Source organism: Dendrobium catenatum, unplaced genomic scaffold (genome assembly GCF_001605985.2).
Source record: "Dendrobium catenatum unplaced genomic scaffold, ASM160598v2 fragScaff_scaffold_637, whole genome shotgun sequence".
Lineage (NCBI taxonomy): Eukaryota > Viridiplantae > Streptophyta > Magnoliopsida > Asparagales > Orchidaceae > Dendrobium > Dendrobium catenatum.
The window spans coordinates 2,321,413-2,343,811 of NW_021319099.1; the positions used below are offsets into that span (position 1 = coordinate 2,321,413).

General features: G+C 36.5%; 2 protein-coding genes across 2 annotated transcripts; both read left to right on the plus strand.

Annotated features, from left to right (window-relative positions):
• Positions 1-1,215: 1,215 nt before the first annotated feature.
• Positions 1,216-3,650, plus strand: LOC114579799. Its single transcript, XM_028695472.1, has 2 exons — positions 1,216-1,307; positions 3,283-3,650. The coding sequence occupies exons 1-2, from the start codon at positions 1,265-1,267 to the stop codon at positions 3,648-3,650; spliced, it is 411 nt and encodes a 136-aa protein (XP_028551305.1). The 5' UTR covers positions 1,216-1,264.
• A 443-nt stretch (positions 3,651-4,093) lies between these two features.
• Positions 4,094-22,386, plus strand: LOC110102584 (ARF guanine-nucleotide exchange factor GNOM-like). The gene is made up of 3 exons (XM_020830966.2): positions 4,094-4,244; positions 4,351-5,224; positions 18,658-22,386. The coding sequence occupies exons 2-3, from the start codon at positions 4,454-4,456 to the stop codon at positions 22,198-22,200; spliced, it is 4,314 nt and encodes a 1,437-aa protein (XP_020686625.1). The 5' UTR covers positions 4,094-4,244; positions 4,351-4,453; the 3' UTR covers positions 22,201-22,386.
• Positions 22,387-22,399: the final 13 nt, after the last annotated feature.

A 22,399-nucleotide genomic window follows, 5' to 3' on the forward strand; every position in this document is an offset into this window, starting at 1 on the left:
TATTGCCTTCAAAATTTCAAAAAACATACATTGAAAATAAAGAGCAATTGTTAACCCTAAATTTAGTCAATGGGAGATTTAACAAATCTTATAGAAGTTGAAGTCAAAGTTGAAGCCAAAGTTCTAGTTGAATTTGAGCAATAGTGTTGAGGGTCTCACTTGTGTGTTGTAATGAAAGCTAGTGCTCGTCGAAGTTGAAGCCATGCCTTGCTTGCTTGTGTGTTGAAGTCGCGCATAGGGAAGCTGACATCATTAAAGTGAAGCAGGTTTTGTAGTTAGAATCGCTCACTCGTTCGACTTTCATCCCCCAATATATCTTGCATGTCCCATCTGCGTTCAACCCATTTCAAAAGAGAATTTTACTCATAGATGAACTCAACACAGTTTTGAACATATTAAGGCATTTCAGAGTCGTGTTTGACACATGTTTGCCATGGATACAAAGGCAATTTAGAAGTATCTATACTTTCTTTGAGGAAATGCTTAGGGTAAAATCCTTACGAACTAATTGTAGTATAATATAAGAGCTTGAGGTTGGTAGGTTTTTATGGAAAGTTCACTATTTTTTTGGTATTCCTGGAATAAAATAAAAAATTGTCAGATTAATAATATAACGGTAATTGGCTATTATAATATTTATATTTTAGGCTTTGGTTGTTGTTTACTAGAAATTCCAAGAGAGGAAATGCTATAGAGAAAATATTGAGAGCAATATTTGTATTATGTACTTATCTTTGTTTTAGTTGAAAAACCTTTCTGTGCGGCTGTAGATGTCGGTACAATTCATGCTAATTTGCTTTTCTGCCTACAAATATTGAGATTCCAATCCTATATATAAATACCAAAATTCATTATTTTGTCATCTAAATAACTAAGTGAGACTAATTTAATTCCTTATTATTTTCATGATTTCTATTTATTCTTTTTCATTTTCTCTGTCATTTCCTTTAAACTAATAAGAACATAGGTAAACCATCTGCTGCTTGTTTAGAAGTGGGATTGTTTCACAATTATTTTTTTGGTGGAACAACAAACCTAAGAGATTCTTTCTATTATACTTTAACTAATAGAAGGATCTTCTATTATTAGGAGTCTCTTATGTTACGTCGATCGTTCTTGATTCTATCAAATATACCACTTTGTATTATCTTTCATTGTGTAGGTTTGTTCTATTTTTATATCAAACCTTTTTATTGTAGTGAAATTATAGCGAAATTTCACTCATTGGTTGGTCTTACGAGGTTTTATTCCAGGTAAAGGCGCAATGCTGGCTCGAGCCGCAGAAACTTCTGCTAAAACAATGTCAGGTTAGTAATTATTTAAAGCATTTGTGGGCTGGTGATCCTGATTTATATACCAATTTTAAGTATTTTGTGTGTAAATAATGGTTTGGCCCGTATTTTTCGATCTGTTATGCGACCTGATTCGACAAATTGATAATTGATTCAGGTGATTAGATAACATTTAATTGAATTTGAAGGTTATAACATTTTGTGTGTATTATCTATATTCATTTTAGGGGGAAGTTTTTAGCTGTGGATTCATAATATGACAATAAATAGCCTTATGTAATATCCAAGAGATAGAAATAGTGTTGCTCATATTAAGCTCAAGTCAGTTCAGATGGTTAAGAGATGTTAATCTCATAGGTTAATCAGATTTGATTAGATTAATCAATGGCTACATATGAGTTCTTTATATATTTGAAAAGTTTTTATTCATTTCTCATGTAATTAATTAAACAGAGATAATTATCATGTCTTTTTGTTCTATGCTTATTAGATCATATATTTACCTTTATATATATATTGCGTCCGGAAGTATTCGCGGCGGTAGAGAAATATAAAGTTTTACGTCTTAGCAGTGTACGAAAATCCAGCACGCAATCAGATAAGAGAGAGTGTGTGTAACATTTAGAAGATACCAAGGTTTTTACGTGGAAACCCCTGAAAGGGGGAAAAATCATAGGGCTTGGTGCAGTATGAATGAATCCACTAGTATTGTAATTGATTACAAAGGAGGTCTTTCCTCAGGGGAGTATATATAGATGAGTATAATCATATTATTTTTCATTAAATATCCTAAATTTTATTGTTAATAAGTTATAATTTTTTTAACCAAAATAGGTTAATGGGTTGGGTTTGAGTTGATATTTTTGGCTCATTTATTAAACGGGTTGGGTTTGGACTTTGGATTGTTTAGATTCGAGTTAGGTCAACTTTAGGTTGGATCCCAATCTGACTCATCAATACGTTTTAGCACCCTTAACCAATGGACAAGTTTGGGCATAACAAATACTATCATTGTAATTATTTTTAAAAATTGGATGGTGCATAATAATTTATTTAAAATATTATTTCAATCTAAAAATCATTTTTTGTGAATGAGACTGTTTTAAAAGGATAAAATCGATAATCTATTATGTTATTTTAAATGTCATATTAAAGTAAATCATTAATATTTATAATTTGTTTAATTAAAAATCATTTTTACTGATTAAAATGTTATATTTTGAATTAGAACTATACTTAAAGTTGTATTTTATTTTAATGTCAAGAATTGTCAAATTTAATTTTATGATTAATATGAATCCTTTATTAATTGTGAGAGGAAAATAATTTTCAATTAATTATTAAAAAAGATATGCGGCATATTAATTAGTTAATTATATTTTAAAGGTTACATACATACCACTTAAAAGCTCTTTGCCTTTCTAAAATATCACTCCATTTTCACTCCGTGAAAACCCATTCGATCGTTGGCTCCTTCGATTGCCAAGTTCCCTTTTTTATTAATAATTAAAGACAATCACATCGCAAGGCAAAATTAACAGGTCTACATCCAAACATCAACAGAAGAAATTCTCTCATCTCTTGCAAATCCCTTCACCAAACACAAAAGATCTCACAGTAACATGGATCTCCAAGCAAAGGAAATAAACAGAGCTCTTCACTTAGCAAACAGGGCAAATGATATAAGAGAAGCGAACTGAGTAGAGGAGCTCCGGTGAAAACTCAACACTTCGTTCGCCGTTGCTTCTCCTAGGTTCGCGAAATGAAACCCGAATATTTCCGTCTAGGATTTTCAATGATTTTTTTTAGTTATATGTAAGAATATCGATTTGAAATTTGGATATCTTCATTTGAAACTCAGTTTAGTGTTTCGATTTCTTCATTTGTTATTTGTGATTATTTGTAATGTTCTTTGCAAGCTTTCGATTAGCCGGCCTCAAACCATAACAGAATATCAATTTCTTTTTTTGTTTTTTTTTTTGTTTTTAAGGGTCATACCTTCAGATCTCGCAAACGCCAGCCATAAACCTCCTTATTCGCTTCAGTTACTTGCACCGAACAGTTGAAACAAGAGATTGGATAGGACAGGAGGCTGTTTACCAAATCGATTTTGTTCTGTTTCAGAGGCAGAATGGACAGGAGGCTAAATGGGGGAAACGGAAGCCTTCGAAGGGAACAATGGGCCGCATTTCGACTGGAACAGAAATGCGTTTTGTTCTTCGACGGAATAGAGAAGATGAGCAAACTCCGAGGAAGATGAGTTTCACGTGCAACAAGTTGAACAGACGAGTTTTCACGGAAGATGAAATGGAGTGGCATTTTAGAAAGACAAATAGCCTTTTAGTGGTAGGTGTGTAAATAGGTAAGTTTAGATGTTAGATGTGTAAATAATATAGTTTTAAGTGTTATGTATGTAAAAACTCCTAACAAAATATGCGGTCATTTATATCAAATCGAGAGGGATATCATATCATACATCCAACTTCATCTGTTCATTTTTTTAACATAAAAATATAAAAATATCCTGATTTAATTTAATTAATATCAGAAAAAATTAAGAATTTTTAAATTTATACTATCAGATATATTACATTTAAACATAAAATTACGCAATTTTTTTAAACTCATTCTAAAGTTGTTTTTGGGGAAATCTCATTCAAAAGCCATTGCGTTGTGAATTTGTGATACAGCAGAACAAAGTCCACTCCCACGTCAGTTTTTTTACCACGAACTGTACCAAGAGCTTAATTGGTGCCACCTGGAAAAAAGTCCACGTGGAGCGCGAGGTGGACTGGAAATGTGGTGCGAGAAGGACTGCTCGCAATCCTGAAGGGAAAGTTCCAATCCTCAGAAAACGTCGCGAGGTGAGGTGAAGATCGGAAAATGTGGAGATTCCGAGCTCTCGCGCAGATCTCTAATGGCGGCTAGTCTCCGACCTTCTCGTCAGCCCCTGTTTGTTTTCTCCCCTATTTCTCTCACTTCTTTCACTCGTCTTAAAAACTGTTTTTTAGACTCTTATCAGTGTTCCAATTGTTGATCTGTGTTCCTTTTTCCGTAGATCCGTTACTCCGAAGTCCAAATCTCCCGATCATAATAATACATCCCAGAAATCTGGCGAACCCCAAGATCCTCTGATGTTTTTCTAGCCACTCTATTCCGCCATGGGCCGCCTCGGTCTCCAGAACCTTGGCATAAACCCAATCCTGGAAGAATCCCTCGCCGATGACGGAGGCAACCGATTATTCCCATTGCCGGAGTTGGCGGAATCCTCGTCCTCCTCTTGTGGTCATGCGATGGCCTGCATGTTAAACTCAGAGGTCAGCGCCGTCCTCGCCGTGATGCGTCGCAACGTCCGGTGGGGAGGCCGCTACGCCTCTGCTGGTGATGACCACCTGGATCACTCCCTCATCCAATCCTTCAAATTCCTTCGCCGCCAGCTCTTCAACTGGGACCCCAATCGATGGAGTTCCATCGAGCCGACTCTCTACCTCCGTCCTTTCCTCGACGTCATCCGCTCCGATGAAACCGGCGCACCGATTACCGGTGTTGCCCTTTCTTCTATACACAAAATTCTCTCCTTCGAGATGTTCGACGCTGAATCTGCCCACGTTGAGGAGGCGATGAACGCTATCGTGGATGCGGTGACAAGCTGCCGGTTTGAGGTAACCGATCCGGTCTCTGAGGAAGCGGTGTTGGTGAAGATATTACAGTCGTTGCTTGCGTGCATGAGGTGCCGGGCTTGTAAAGTTTTGAGCAACCAGCATGTTTGTACCATTGTGAACACTTGCTTTAGGGTTGTTAATCAGGCGGGGACAAAGGGTGAGCTTTTGCAGAGGATATCCCGCCATACGATGCATGAGCTTGTCCGGTGCATCTTCTCTCATTTGCCGGAAGTCAGTGAAAGAACTTTCAAGGCTTCATCTAATGCGGAGGTACTTGTTCTTGGTTGCCTAATTGGATAAAGAAAGCATTTTTGTTGAGCTTGAAATGATACTCTATGGGTTTTGTTTCATGGAAGTTCTTGCAAATGTATGAAATAGTTATTTCAGTCAATCACTTCATCTAGAACTGCTTTTACAGAGTTTTGTTGTGTTATTATGTTAGGACGAGCTTATTTTATATCTTATATGTAATAAGATAGATGTCAGATGCAAAGTTGTTTGTGCTAAAGACTAAGGCCTTATAGCACAAATGGGTTGAGATGAGAGATTTGCCAGAGAATCGTATAGTAAGTTCAATTTGATAGAGTTAGCCAAAAGTACAAGGCGATGTCATGTGTCCATGTCTAAACCTTAATCTTTTATTATGGGTGTAGACTAAAGCCAGTGGTGTAGGAATGACTAGATGATGAAGTATAGAAAAAAAAAGTACATAAGTGAACACAGCATAGTTGATTGTGTAGTGGGTTAGTCTTGTTAAGTGTTTTCCAACAAGTGTAAACTTAAGACAAGTAACGTAGCTGAGGTTGAGTTCTTTTAATGAGTACTGGTGTGGTGAACTGGCGAATTTTATTGATCGGCCCTTTGTTAGCTCTTGCATGTACTCTTCCATGAGTTGTTGAGATCCAATCCTAAGCATCTTTAGGTCTTTGGGAAAGTTCTGAGTTAATTTTTGGCGAAAAATTGGTTGAATGGGGTTTAGGAGGAAATGAATTCATTAACCTGGCCAATATAAATATGGTTGTATATTTAGTTTTTTTTTTTATTCTCGTGCTTTTTTTCCTTTTTGAGAAATTAAGAAGAATAGAAGAATGAATTCAACACAATTTGGTTTTTGTGACTCAGATTTAATTTTGAATGTTGACTTTATCTAAAGCTCAACTTATCAGCATGTGGCTGACGTGACATCAGAAAATGTCTATAAATATAAAGGTTGGAGTTTATTGCAAAGGTTTTCATTAATTATCCTTTTATTATTGTTCTATTGATTGCTGAATTGCTCTTGATTTTCTTAGTTCTTTGCAAGAATGAAGAAGTTTGATCTTCTTTCAAGTGTTGAAAATTTTGAAGAATTCAAGGCGCATAGAGAATCATTTGGTGAATCTTCATTTGCAGGGCTTTTCCATTGAAGAATGTGAATTTAGAACCCTTATAAGAAGCTGAATGTGGTTGAAAGCTAGTTCCTTTACCAAGTGAGTTGGTTCCCATGGAGGTTCCACAATTAGAGGTGATGGCTACTATCAGAGAAGCTGTCATGGACATAGTGGTGGTTATTGCACGTTTTAGCACCTCGATAATAATTTTGAATATAGGCCCATCTAAGTTGGTTAGTGGTTCTCGAGCAGGTCACTAGATTTCATAAGCCAAATGAGAAGTGTTCATTGGTGCAAATAGACTTATACTAGCAGTGAGGACAAAATAACCAAGTCTTAACTAATGAAAGAATAAGGGATGAGTTATGTTGAGTATTGTCTTACTTTCTTAAGAGAAGGTTGCTGAGGAAGTCATTGGTGATGTTGATATTACCGATGATAAAGATATTTTCATGAGGAGCTCTCCGATGAATCAAACTGAGGTTGGTGAGATGAATAACCTTGCTATTAAGGTTGCTTGCTATTAAGGTTGCTGATGATGGTAGAGTGAGGAATTGTGTTTTGCAAGTTTTGATTTTGAGTGGCAAGGAGACTAGTTAGGAACTTAGGATCTTGCTAAGAGAGTAGGTAATGAGGTGAGAAGTTGTGGCAAGGTCTTTGATAGATGAATTGAAGATAATGATCCAAGTTAGTAAATTTAATGAATTATGGAGGTGGTCTTATTGAAGGAGATAATGATAACTCTTCAAGCCAAATTTTATGAAGATGATTAAATCATGATTGTAGCGGTATACTAATCACCCTTTTGTTCATCTTAATGAATTTTCTAAGAATAGTGAAAATGAAGTCGACAAGATAAAGTTGTAGCTTGTTTTAATTAGGTAATTTAAAAAAAATGATGAATGAAATTTTTTTGTTTGTGCCAAGTTTATGTTGTATTAGTTAACCTGCAGCAACAAGGCTCCTTATAATGATCTGGTTTCTTACAGTAGTCATACTAAGGCCTTTCCCATTTCTAATGATCTCCACATTACTATTAGATGATTGGATTACAAGGGAAAATGCATCTGATGTTGATACAAGTTGTTCCTTATATTCCATCATCACTTTTTTGTTTACTTTCTTCACGCTTAACCTCTGAGAATGTCTTTCTAATATTTGGTAGTGTTTTAGTGCCCAAGATTCGATCTCGAACATCATCCAACTTCTTGTCAAGTCATAAGAAAAATTTAAACAATTTTTTTTGTTTCACAATCTGCTTCTACATTAGTGCATCTTTTGGACATGTCCATAAGTGAGTTTTGAATAAGTCAAGTTGTTTTCAATACCGTATGGGTGTGTTATAATACTGAGTAACAGACTGGTCTCCTTGGTGAAAGTCATGAACTATTTATTCAGCCTGAAATAGCTCTGTTGTATTTTTCAGAGCTGGAGTTAGTCTCTTTGGCTACATCCCATATTTTTGTTGCAGTCCCAAACAACAAATTTTTTTTACCTATGTCATTGTTCATGGAATTGATAAGTCATGACATGATCATGCTATTTGCAATCTTCCACTTTATGAAACCCAATTTGTAATCTTTGGCATGGTTGCTACTCCTGTGAAATACTCATCATTTCCCTTACCACAAATGAACAATAACATAGATTGTGACCACTGCAAATAATTATGCCCATTTAATTTGTGTCTTGTGATGAGAATAGGAGAAGAATCACTGCCACCAAGGTTTTAAATTTCTAATCTGCTTCCTAATTATGGAGCTGTGATGCCAGATGTTTGTGATGAGGCCATTTCATATTGCAAAGAAGAAGATGGGGGAGAAGAAATAATAAGGTTGCTAGAAATATATAAGGTAGGGACGGACACTGGCTAGAGAGAATTGGCTTGAGAAACAGAGAAGAGATGGCCAAAAAGAATCTTGCAGAGAGAGTCGGTCTGAAGGGATTAGGGCTCAGAGAACTAGCTCTGATTCCATGAAGAATTTTTTAATTGATTAATCATCTTCTTTGTTCGAAAAAGATACTATATATATATATATATATACTTAAAAAAATGTCTAATAAAGGAAATAACTAACTAGCATAATTCTTTACTAAAATTTAGTAAAAATAATTATAGGAGAACTTCTTTCGTGAAAATTATGAAATGGAATAATTGGATAAGATCACAATTGATCTCTTCTTTTATTCCTAAAAATTAGGGAACAGTATGCTTCACCGTGTGGAAATTTGTCACCTCACCTTCTATGTTGCAAGCAAGTATACATATTTTTATTATAAATTTCATTATTAAGAGAATATAAATGATGGAAATAATAAGAAAAAAAGATGATCAGCCGTTTTAGTAAAGAAAAATTTTCTTTTAATGCCTTCTATGAAAGTTGAGACATTCAAAACAATAAAGGGGGAGGAAGCAACAACGTTGTTGAGGGATGATCTGTCTGAGAAGGATGCTTCCTTGACAAGGCTGCCAATTAGTTGGAGAAGATGCATCAAGATCTAGTCACTCCAAGATTTGACTGTGAGTTTAAGCACTTGATGTAGAAAGAGGGGGAGGGGGTAATAAAAAAATTAAATATATGAAATTCAATTTCAGATTTCCCTTAATTAAGGGATTTGAATTTGAAATTCAAATAAGATTAAGGGAAGGATAAATAGGTGATTAATTATTCTCCTAATTGGATTCCTTAATAAGGAAGGAAATAATTAAAATAAGGGAGAGATGGGGCCAGCCATATGGGGAGGGAGGAGAAATGCCCATATACAATGTTTGTGGACCATAACATTAAATGTGATGGAGTAATTAAATCTGAAATTGATTTCAGATTTGAGAGATTTGAGGGGTTTCTTAAATGAGTGTTGATTTAATTAGAAAGTTTTTTTAATTCAAATTATTTTGAATTTGAATTCAAATTCTTTCCAAATAACAAGAGGCTAAATAAAAAATAAATAAAAAAACAAAAACAATAAAAAAATAAAAAAAATAAAAAAGGAAATATTTAATGGGGATTTAATTTGGGATCTAATGAGAGGTGAGAGGGGGGCCGGTGGTTAAGGAAGGATATAATGGGTGTAATTAATGAGGAGAGGGGAATTGGGAGGGAATTTAAAACTTCCTAAATCATGCTTCTAAATTAGGAAAAGGGTAATTAAATCAAATCTAATTTAAAATCAAATTAGACTTAAATTTAGGAACTTTTCTAATTTAGCTTAGTTAATTTTATGAAAGTATTTGAAATTCAAATTTGAATTTCAAATATATTTAATTCTTACCCCAAATTAGATAGGCTAATTTTGGTAGGTATTAATGATGATTGAAATCATCATTAAGAGGAAAAAAGGGATGGGGGTGGCCAGCGGCTAGGAGGATTGGAGGAGGTGGGGTGGCCGACTAGGAGGTGGTGGTGGTGGGGTTATGGCTGGCGGTTGATATGGATAAATTGGAGGAGGCTTGTGACTTTGGAGGGATTTGTGGGAGAATCGGCCGGTGGCAATTGGGGGATTTTGGCCGGCGGTCATGGGAGGAGGAGAAAAGGAATTAGGAAAAGAAAGATACAACCGTGAGCCCGGACACATCCTGCAGCTGACGGGTAATACGTTGCCCTTCTGCAAGGGACTTCAAGCCACGAGTCCAGACCAATCCTGCGGCTGGTGGAAACTTCGATTCCCTCCCATAGGAATCTCACCCAAGTTCTCTCCAAAAAACACAAGTGCAAACAAATTTTATTTTCTTAATAATTCATCATTACATTACACAAGCAAGGGCCTCTATATATAGGCCTAAGAAACTAAAACAAGACACATATGCCCCCAGGGCTTACATAGGATGACCCTTTTAAGTAAGGATAAAAAGGAAAAATTCATAATAAAAATAAAAATTACAAATAACAAATTAAGATAAGGTGGAATGATCTCGGCCGTCGATCGTTGTCTCCTCCTCTGAAAATCTTCATGATCGGATGTCCGCATCAGCACTATTCTTGGATGACTTACAAGAGAAATAAAAATAAAGGATGACCAGATTCTCAAGCTTTATAATACTTTTAATGATTTAGATTTAGCTTTGGCATCCTCTAATTCATCTCAAAATGATGAACTCTTTTTCTTGTAAATAACCAGAAGCAATTTGCAAAGTTGTAGGCTTTGCCATGAGAATGAGGCGAAAATGAAAGAATTGTTGATTAGAGGCATTGCCATAGAAGAAGGCTGACAATTTCAACCCCGATTAGTTTAAAGGATATTCATTTTGAGGATTACGTGGAGGAAGTTTCCTAGAATTATCAAGAAGAAATTGTGTCATGCTTGAAGTCCTTGGTTAGGATTGAGATAATTTGTTATGAGAAATTTAACTTATTTTTATTAAAGAGCGATAAAAATCTCAAATGAAGAAGATTATGATAATAATAAAGACTACTAAAAAATAATGTCCGAAGTAGCCGTAAGAAATACTAGTTTTTCCTTTTTGTAACTTTTTCTTTGTTTATGTAAGAAGTCCTACTTGATAGGTGATCTGTAATTACTTTAAAATGAAATAAAATTCAATTTTTATACAACAACAACATCGTCAAGCCTTTGTCCCACCACGTGGGCAGCTACATGAATCCTTTTTCTTCATTGTGTCCTTTTAATGTCAAAATTCAATTTTTATGAATTAACTTATTTAATACTTTGACTTCAGCACTGTTTTATACTTGGAATTTTTTCATATATGTTCTAAGTATAAGCTAAGCAGTGAATCCTAGTGATATATAATTGATTCAAGTGTTACTCAACTTTCTTAATTGTATCTCTCAAGGACTAGTTGTCACCTTGTATAGATGGGTCTCACCTGATTTTCATTTTTTTTTGTTAGTGGGGAAACCATCTTTAATATTTGCCACTTGAGAAACTCTATTTCATTATGGAGTTCGTTACAAAGTGGGAGTTTGAATTTTATGGCTTAATTTTTTATTTCTTACTTAAATACTTTCATGATGTAGGCACGATGTTGAACGACTTAAATAATTCCAGCGAATATCGATAAATATATAAGCTAGGAAACATCAAGTAACAGAATAATGAATTCTTTCAATTTAAACATATATAGCTTGAAGATACGAAATAAAAATATTATTCTTATGATATTGTTAGAGGGCTCATCAGATATGTTACTTAAAATGAAATTTGTGTTTTAAGTTAAGTTTTAGGGTGATTGCTTCATCAATCATAGATTGTCCAACTTTATGAGTCTTAACTTGTTTTTAGGGAGTAGTCTTCGATTTTTTTTTCAACAAAATAATTTTTAATAGAAGTCTTTATAATTCTGATTTGTGTGATCACATGATTTTCTTCCCTACAAGGAGAAAGAAAAAGCAAGGCTCAGTGGATGATCTTTTTTTTATTTAATTGAATTGAATTTCCAAACTACAAAAAATTTGGAAGAGATACTTTTAATGCTTCCAAGTCCTTTGGACTTCTTTTCTGGTATGTTTTTTGTAATTAATTGGCACTAAAGCGGACTTGTTTCTTTATGATTTATGGTTTTCTTCAAAGTAAATCCAATGTTCTAGCAACAAATTGACGAACTACGATTTTGACTTTCTAAAGGACGATTTCTTCCAATTTGAAGTTTTTCTATTGAATATTGGCATCATTATACTTTGCCAATTGTCAATTGGTTTCAAGTTCTTCAAAGAGGTCGAAACATATTTTGAGTCGTTTTTCATTGACATTTATCCATTATGAAGTTCCTTCTATTCAAAATTTGATACGGCGAGTACCCGACGAATATGTAAGTTGTACTTAACAAGTAAGAGAGACTCAAACCCACGAGATAAGTGATATGAAGTACTTGAGTTCGCAACTAACTCTAATGGGTATACTTGAGTTCGCAAGCAACCCTAACAATAATTGGTGAAAATAGAGAAAATTTTGAGATTTCCAATGAAAACAAACCAAAAGCAGTAGATTATATTATAGGAATCCAACCGAAAGCAAGAACAAGCAAATATACAATCGATCCTCAATTTGAGAGGAGGATCGCTCTCTCCCAATCCCTAGATGATGAATCTAGAGCCCAAAACTTCAAAGAGAAACAATAATCATGCATGCCCTAACCCTAGCCTCCCTCCCTTTTTTTAATACATATCTTCCTAATAAAAATCAATAAAGGGTTTCCTAAAATAAACAAGTTATTCAAATAGTTTCCCTATGCAAATTCCCACCCTTCCCTCTCTCTCTATTTGATGACCTAGGGGGGCTTACACACTTGAGCGGCAATTAAAGGAGGCGGCTTAGCCTGCCTCTTGTAGGTATGAACCGGCCCAGGTTGGGCCGGTTTGGATGGTTCAGACCGAACTATAACAATAAGCTAAATGGTGTCTGAATAATTATTGAAAATGATGCGATATGTAAAGTCTAAATAATTAATGATAACATTTCGAAACCTTTACATTTAGCACTTTCAAATTTCTTTCAAAGGAGAGTAATGGTAATCTTATTTCCTACTTTGACTTACCCATTAGTTATGGGAATGCATTGAGATGAATTTTAGGTGGATGCCCTAGCTTTAACAAGTTTCTTGCGCATTCTTATTAAATAATTGTGGATCGCTGGCCGTAACTTGATGCCCTTTTAGGAGAAAGTGGCCGAGATCATTCCCCTTTGACAATGAATGACTAAGGACTTGTAATGGGTTGTAGTTTGTGAGAATGTTGTAGCTTTACGGGCACAAATTCTTTGATGTTGAATGAATCTTTTTGAGAACTCCTTCGCCTTTGTTTTTGAAGAGTAGTTCAGAAGTAACCTTATCATTTAATTCTAGAGTTACTTGTTCCTTGTATTCTAATTGGATCAAGAAAGCATTTTTTTTTTTTACTTGGAATGATGTGATATGGTTATGTTTCATGAAAGTGTTTGCAGATGTATGAAATATTTATCTCATTCTGCCACTTCATCTAGAACTGTGATGTAGAGCAAGTTAAGGAGTAAGGAAAGTTGAGGAGCAGGTTATCTTACCGCCACTTCATCTTCCACTAAACTTAGTACCAGTTATGATATTACAATACTCTTATTACCTTTTTATTCTTATACCAATAATAGTATTATCAAATATTATAGTTATAGAAGATATATATAGTAATAGACGATGGAGAAGGAGCATTATTATTACATATCAATTACTGGATTATTGTTCTATTGAGAATTTTTTCCGTTTCTTTGTTTTGCCTGTTCGTCTTTTTCCTGTGATTGTATTTGGTTGGTATCAAAGCCTGCACCTGGAAATATGGTGGATCGCGACAAGGAACCGGCTACCAACGATGTTTGGAGTCTTGAAACCTTATGGGCAAACCAAGTAAATCTCACTTGACAACTCGAGTTGTTTGCAGACTTCCGACAATTATCTGTCAAAATAAGTCGCGATTTACATCTAGTTTAGATGAGGAACCCACTCCAACAGCATCGCCGAGCGGCAGCACCATCAACCATTATGGTCTTGAACAAAATGTGCATAGAACCCATTTACAAACCCATGAAGTTACATATTCCGAAGATGATACTTAGCTATTTTGTGGAAGGGACCTGGCGGATTTAGATGAAGAAGATGAAGGTAATGAATCTCACCAGGAGTATTTCAGGCCTTGCCGTCCTATGCATTATCAACAACAGTCAGGAGAATTTCGAGTCAAATTAAACATTCCTTATATTTTTATAGGCACCTGCATGTGATAGATTATTTAGATTGAGAAAAGTTGTCGAAAATTTCTTCGAATTTATGGAAATTGAGCTTTGACAAACAAGTAAAATATGTTGTTTGCTTGTGGACTAAAAGGGGATGCTATTGCTTGGTGGACACAACTCTTAAAAAAGAGACTATGAGAAGGTAAAGGTTGAGTACGCAGTTGAATTCGGATGAAGCAATTTTTGAGAGCACATTTCTTGCCTACAAATTTTAAGCATATATTATACATGAAATATAAGCATTGCATACAAGAAGCTCGATCCGTAAGTGAATACACTGAAGAATTACATAGGTTGAGTGCGATAAACAATCTTAATGAGGCCACTAATCAATTGTTCACCTGTTATATTGGTGGCCTCAAGGATAGCATACAAAATAAATTAGAACTAAATTTTGTATGGTCACGGTTCACGGCTGTAAATTTAGCATTGAAGGCAGAAATGCATTAGAATCGCCAATTCTGAACCCTTTATAGTTGGCGTCATTTTCAGGAACTTCCCTTTGCAACTAATAAGAGCCGTTCACCTATTACCAAGACACCTAATATTGCAAATCCATACACTCAGGTTGTTCATTTAGGTAATCAAGCTAACATCAATCCGGATAGCAAATCACAACTCAAACTTGTAACTGTAGCTAATGATAACCCATTTGATAAACTCTCTACACTCAAATGCTTTCGTTTCTAACCCAGTCACAATTCCAACGAATACTCGCAAAGAAAGCTAGTACATATATTGGAAGCATATGAAGAAAATGATCCAATCAACACAGAATTGGAGGGAGATGGAGAAACAGAGAACCTTGGAAGTGATGAGGGAGAACCTTTGGTGTGTGTTATGGAAAAACTGCTGCTAGCCCCTCGGCAAGCAATCCATTCTCAACGTAATGCCATTTTCAAAACACCGTGCACAATTAATGGGAAAGTTTATGATCTCATCGACAACTGGTGCACTGAAAACATAATTTTCAGATCGGTTGTCCAAAACCTTTAGCTCAAAACTATCTGAAACCCACATCCATATATAATCAGTTGGGTCAAGAAAAATATGTAAATTTTGGTTACTGAGATGTGTCGAGTAACCTTTACCATAGGAAAATAATACGTTTGTGACGTCCTGTGCGATGTCTTGGATATGTTTGTCACCTCATATTGGGTAGACCATGTAAATTCAACGTTGGTGACAATTATGATTGTAGAGCAAATGTATATTCCTTTGAGTGAAGGGGCAATGTCTGCAGCTGCTACCATGTTCAAATGAGCATAAATTACAAACTTCTGGGCATGCAAATTCAGTGGCAATGCTTATAGTCTCAGGACCAACTTTACTTCACTGTTGGCGTGAATATACTCCTTTATTTGCTTTGATTGTAACTGAACGAACACCTACTTTAATAAAAAAGGAGTTAACAGTGAGATGTGCAAGCTCTTAGATCTTTTTAGGGACATTGGTGCCGAGGAGCTGCCTGCTGAGCTTCTCTCTGCAAAGTATACATCATTAGATTGATATTATTCCAGGTGCGATAGTGCCTAATCTACCTCACTACCGGTTAAGTCCAAAGGAACATGCCATCTTATAGAAAATAATTGATGATCTATTAGAAAAACATCTCATCCAAACTAGTTTAAGCCCAGGTGCAGTTCCCACATTACTAGTTCTATAAAAAGATGGCAATTAGCACATGTGCATGGACAACCAAGCCCTTTAACAAAATAACTATCAAATACAGATTTTCGGTACCACAAATTGTTGAACTCATCGATAAGCTTGCAGGCTCTTCCATCTTTTCTAAATTAGATCTCCATAGTGGGTAAATCCAAATTCACCATGGGGATGAGTGGAAGACAACATTTAAATCTCCACAGGGATTGTACAAGTGGAAAGTGGTGCCAATCGGGTTATGTAATGCACCTTTATGAGAATGATGAATGAGGAATTAAAACCTTTCTTGGGTAAGTTTTGCATTGTTTACTTCAATGATGTATTGATTTATAACAATACTTTGGAACAACATTTCAATCATCTGGCTGCTCTCTCTGAAGTTTTAAAACAGCATAAACTATTCATTAACCTTCCCAAATGTGAATTTACTACTTCCAAAGTCCATTTCCTTGGTTTTATAATTTCTCATGAAGGGGTACATATGGACCAACAGAAGGTGATTGCAATTGTAGATTGGCTAAGCCCTCATTCCTTCTTTGATATTCAAAGTTTTATAGCTTAGTCAATTTCTACTGCAAATTCATTAAAGGCCTCAGTATTATTATGGCTCCCATAACTGGGTGTTTAAAATTAAAATATTTCAATGAGACATTGAACAACAGAAGAGCTTTGAAGCCATCAAAACAGCACTGAGCTTAACTCCGGTATTGGCGATCCCTAGCTTTGGTAATTTGTTTGATGTAGATACTGATACTTCTTATGTTGGTATTGGTGTAATGCTATCCCAAGAAGGTGAACCTATTACATTTTTCAGTGAAAAATTATGCTCGGCAAGACAAAAATGGACAGTTTATGAGTATGAACTTTATGCAGTAATTCGTGCACTTAAACAATGGGAACACTATCTATTACATCAGGATTTCATTCTCTGCAGTGATAACAAAGCACTCCAATACATAAATAGTAAAAGAAATGCTAACAAAATGCATGCTCGTTGAATATTGTTTCTCCAAAAATTTTTGTTTGTCCTAAAACACAAATCTGGTATGCATAATTGTGAGGCTGATGCACTTAGCAAGAAAGTTTTTCTTCTCACATAGCTACAAGCATAAATTATAGGTTTGGACTGTCTTAAAGAGTTGTACATCACTGATCCTGACTTCAGTGAAATTTGGAAATAATGCCTGACTGCTAAAACTATTAATGGCTACTCCATATGCCATGGCTTTGCATTAGCATTTTTTTTGGCCTCGCCTTTGCCGTGATGTCTTTAGACATGTCGACCGCTGCTCAATCTGTCAAATTTACAAAGGAGTTCAAAACACTGGCCTTTACCTAGAAAATATTCTATTTGGGAAGATCTGAGTTTATATTTTATCGATCATGGTGGTCATCTACAGGTTCTCCAAGATGACGGATTTCATCTATTGTAAGAAAGCATCTAATGTCCTTTATATAGCACATATTTTCTTTCAATAAATTGTTCGTTTACATGGTCTGTCTCGAAGTCTAACTTCCGATCGAGATGTCAAATTTATAAGCCATTTTTGGCACGAACTATGGGAACGATTGGGTACTAACTTATGTTTAAGCTCCACTTATCACCCTCAATCAGATGGCCAAACCGAAGTTGTCAGTCACACCTTAGGCAATGTGCTTCATTGTTTGGTGCAATAACATCCTAAGCAATGGGAAGACATGCTGAGCAAAGCCGAATTTGCTTACAACTCGATGACAAATTGTTCAGTTTAGTCCCATTTCAATATTGTATATACTAAATTACCTAACCTAGCATTGGACATTGTTGTTTTACCCAAATGCAAGTCAGATGCTATTGCCACCTTCACCAATAAATATACGTAGATGCTTACTAATGTGCGCAAACAACTTACTGATTCCAATCAGTGATATAAAGCTACAGTTAACGTTCAACACAGACATAAACTATTTCACGTTGGCGATCTCGTCTTGGTCGAGCTGCGTCGAGTACGTTTTTTCTCCAGGAATTTACTCTAAGCTGACTCATCGTAAGATCGGCTCTATACCTATCATAACAAAGATCAATGACAACACAATGTTGCTTTACCATCAAACTGCAACACTTATACATTCGATGTGTCTAATCTTTGGCCCTTTCACTCTCAAGATGAATCTCCCACTGCAATAAGCTCGTCGGATTCAAGCTCCTTAGATGCTGGGGAGGACTGATGCAGAGCAAGTTAAGGAGTAGGATATCTTACCGCCACTTCACCTTCCACTACATTTAGTATCATTTATGTTTTTACAATACTCTTATTACCTTTTTGGTTGTTATACCGGTAATAGTATTATCAAATATTATAGTTATAAAAATATATATATGCTAGTAGACGATGGAGAAGCATTATCGCATATCAATTACAGAATTATTGTTCTATTGAGAATTTTTTCTGTTTCTTTGTTATGCCTGCTCGTCTTCTTCCTGTGACTGCATTAAACTTTATTTCACAACTTTTTTTTTTGTTTTTGTATTATAATGAGCTTAGGTTATACGCAATAAGATCTCGTATATTTAATATGTTCAACTCAAATTTCTAATGCTAGGCATCTTGGTAGTAATTCCTTATTTATAAAAAAATGACTAGCTGTTTGATATGTGTGATATAAAGTCGATTGTATAAGGCTTCATTTGGGATGGCTTTCTTTCTGCTTCTTAAAGCAGCTTTCTAGTTCAAGATTAAAAATTTTTGTGCTAGAAAGTTTCTTTAAGAAGCTGAAAGAAAGCCTTCCCAAACGAAGCCTATGTTTCTATTTTATGTTCAAACCTTACTTTCTAGCCAACTCTATACAAGCTTTGCATGACTTTATTAAATGTCTTCTTATCTTTTCATATATGAATGTTCACAAGTGGTTGGTTAATCTAGTCATTCATGGGTAGCTTTTCATAACCGTAGAAGTGTACTTGTGCAGATGGTTGCTTTCGAAAAGGATGAGTCTTTTGGATTGCAACAACTAGGCAAGAGTAACGGGAATTTGGGCTTAATGACGTCCTCAGTAAATGATAATGTAGTGGGGTTGGAAACACCCGATGGTACAAGAGCAATGACCGAACCATATGGAATACCATGTATGGTGGAGATCTTCCACTTCTTGTGCTCTCTACTGAATATTGCTGATGAGATTGGGATTAGTCCCTGGACAAACCATATGGCTTTGGATGAAGATGTGCCGCTTTTCGCTCTTGGGATGATCAACTCAGTTATTGAGCTGGGGAGATCTTCAATACGAAGGCATCCTAAGCTGATTGCTTTGATCCAGGATGAGCTTTTTCGGAATCTAATGCAGTTCGGCCTATCGATCAGTCCATTACTACTATCCACAGTGTGCAGTATAGTTCTGAATCTCTACTACCACTTGCGAACAGAACTTAAACTGCAGCTTGAAGCATTCTTCTCATGTGTGATCTTAAGGTTGGCACAGGGAAAGAATGGGGTTAGTTACCATCAGCAAGAAGTGGCTTTGGAGTCCTTAGTGGACTTTTGCAGGCAGAAGACTTTCATGGCAGAGATGTATTCCAACCTGGACTGTGATATAACTTGCTGCAACATGTTTGAAGAAATCACCAATCTATTGTCAAGATGTGCATTCCCGGTGAACTCCTCATTATCTATGACGCATATTCTAGCCTTGGAAGGTCTTATTGCTGTGATTCAGGGAATGGTGCAAAGAATAGGCAACCTGCCTCCTAATTCACAACAACCTCTACTGGAACTGCATGAATATACTCCATTTTGGTGTGTGAAGTGTGAGAACTATTCTGATCCTGAGCATTGGCTTGAATTTGTTCGTCGTAGAAAGTTCATCAAGAGGAGGCTAATGAATGGTGCTGATCATTTTAATAGGGATCCAAAGAAGGGGCTTGAATTTCTGCAGGGAATTCATCTATTGCCTGAGAAACTTGACCCTAAGAGTGTGGCTTGTGTCTTCAGATACACTGTTGGGTTGGATAAAAACCTTGTTGGGGATTTCTTGGGTAACCACGATGAGTTTTGTGTACAGGTCCTTCATGAATTTGCTGGTACATTTGATTTCCAGGATATGAATCTTGATACCGCTTTAAGAATCTTCCTAGAGACATTCCGCTTGCCCGGTGAGTCGCAGAAGATACAGAGAGTGCTTGAGGCTTTCTCCGAGAGATATTATGAGCAGTCACCCCATATTCTTGTCAACAAGGATGCTGCCCTTTTATTATCATACTCACTCATAATGCTAAACACAGATCAGCACAATATGCAGGTAAAGAAGAAGATGACAGAAGAGGACTTCATAAGAAACAACCGACTCATTAATGGTGGAAATGACCTGCCCAGAGAATTCTTGTCCGAACTTTACCATTCGATATGTAAGAATGAAATAAGGATTACCCCTGATCCAGGTTTTGGTGTTCCTGAAATGTCCCCGAGCCGCTGGACTGATCTAATGAGAAAGTCAAAAGTGACATCTCCATATGTTGTTTATGATTCCAGGCCATACCTTGATCGTGATATGTTAGCAATCATGTCAGGTCCCTCCATAGCTGCTCTTTCTGTGGTGTTCGATCATGCACAGAATGAAGATGTTCTGCTTACTTGTGTGGATGGTTTCTTGGCAATGGGAAAGATATCTGCATACTACCATCTTGGAGACGTATTAGATGACCTCGTTGTATCTCTCTGCAAGTTCACAAACTTGTTGAACAGTTCTATGTTTGATGAACCTATTACAGCATTTGGGGATGACACAAAAGCTAGGCTGACAACCGAGACAGTTTTTAACATAGCAAATAATTATGGTGATCATATCCGCACTGGTTGGAGAAATATCCTTGATTGCATTTTGAGATTGCATAAAGTAGGCCTTCTTTCTGCACAGTTGGCTACTGATGCAGCTGCTGATGTAGAACCAACTGAAGATGCAGAACCTGGAAAACCTCCCATGAACTCTGTCTCAGCATCCAATATTCCATCTGTGGGTATAACTCGTAGATCCTCTGGTCTTATGGGGAGGTTTAGCCAGTTACTTTATTTTGACACAGAGGAACTGAAAATAGAACCAACGGAACAGCAACTCGCTGCTCATCAGAGAGCACTTCAGACCATTCAGAAGTGCCACATAAATAATATATTCACAGAAAGCAAGTTCCTTCATGCTGATTCATTACTGCATCTTGCAAGGGCCCTTATCCTGGAAGCAGATAGGCCTCCAAATTTCAGCAGTTCACCAGAAGATGAAGACACAGCGGTTTTCTGCTTGGAGCTGCTCATTGCTATCACATTGAATAATCGAGATAGAATTGCTCTTCTTTGGCAGGATGTGTATAAACACATAGCGAATATAGTCCAGTCTATCGCAATGCCATGTGCTCTTATAGAGAAGGCAGTGTTTGGACTTCTTAGAATCTGTCAGCGACTACTTCCATACAAAGAGGATCTGACTGATGAGCTTCTCAAGTCACTTCAGTTGGTGTTGAAACTTGATGCCCGTGTAGCCGATGTTTACTGCGAGAATATTACACAGGAAGTTACACGATTGGTGAAAGCAAATTCTACTCACATAAAGTCTCAGATGGGGTGGAAGTCGATTATCTCGTTGCTGTCGATCGCCGCCCGCCACCCCGACGCTTCTGAATTTGGTTTTGAAGGACTGGTCTTTATCATGTCTGATGGGGCTCACCTCTCACCAGCTAACTACATTCTTTGTATTGAAGCATCGCGACAATTTGCAGAATCTCGTGTTGGGCTCATCGAGAGATCCACTCGTGCACTTGATCTGATGGCTGAGTCTACCATCTGTCTTATTCGCTGGTCTCAAGAGACTAAAAAAGCTGGTGGAGAAGCTGAGAAAATAACTGAAGGAATTCAAGAGTTGTGGTTACAGCTTATCCAAGCTCTGAGAAAGGTGACATTGGATCAAAGAGAGGAAGTGAGAAATCATGCCGTGGCATTATTGCAGAAGTGTCTGGCAGGAGTAGAGGGGATCAGCTTCTCACCCTCAGTTCGGCTTCAATCTTTTGATATTGTTATATTTAAGATGCTTGATAACTTACTGGAAATCGCGCAGGGCCCGTCGCAGAAGGATTATCGAAACATGGAGGTAACTCTTGTCCATGCCATTAAGTTAGTTTCCAAGGTATTTTTGCACCTGCTGCATGAGCTCTGTGGACTAAGCAGCTTCTGCAAGCTTTGGCTCGGGATTCTTAGTCGCATGGAGAGGTTCATGAAGATAAAATTTAGAGGTAAAAGAAGCGAGAAACTCCAAGAGTTGGTCCCTGAATTGCTCAAGAACATTTTGCTAGTGATGAAATCAACGGGAGTTCTGGTTCAAAATAGCACAGTAGGTGGAGACAGTTTGTGGGAATTAACATGGTTCCATCTGAACAAGTTTGCTCCGTCACTTCAATCAGAAGTATTTCCTGAAGGTGAATTGGAGCAGAAGGATCACAGTAACCAGCCAAAAACTGATGGAAGCGGTTGAGGAATTGAGCACGGTAATCTAGCAGAAGGTTAAGTTTTGTTTTTGTTTTTGTTTTTTTTTTTCCATAACTTATAACGTCTTTCATGTACAAATCTTATGATTTCTTTTTTAAAAGGTGGAAAACTAGTTCTTACAGGCCATTGATGAAAGAAAGAAATATGATAATCACATTTCATTCAGGTATTATTTTTTTGGCTTT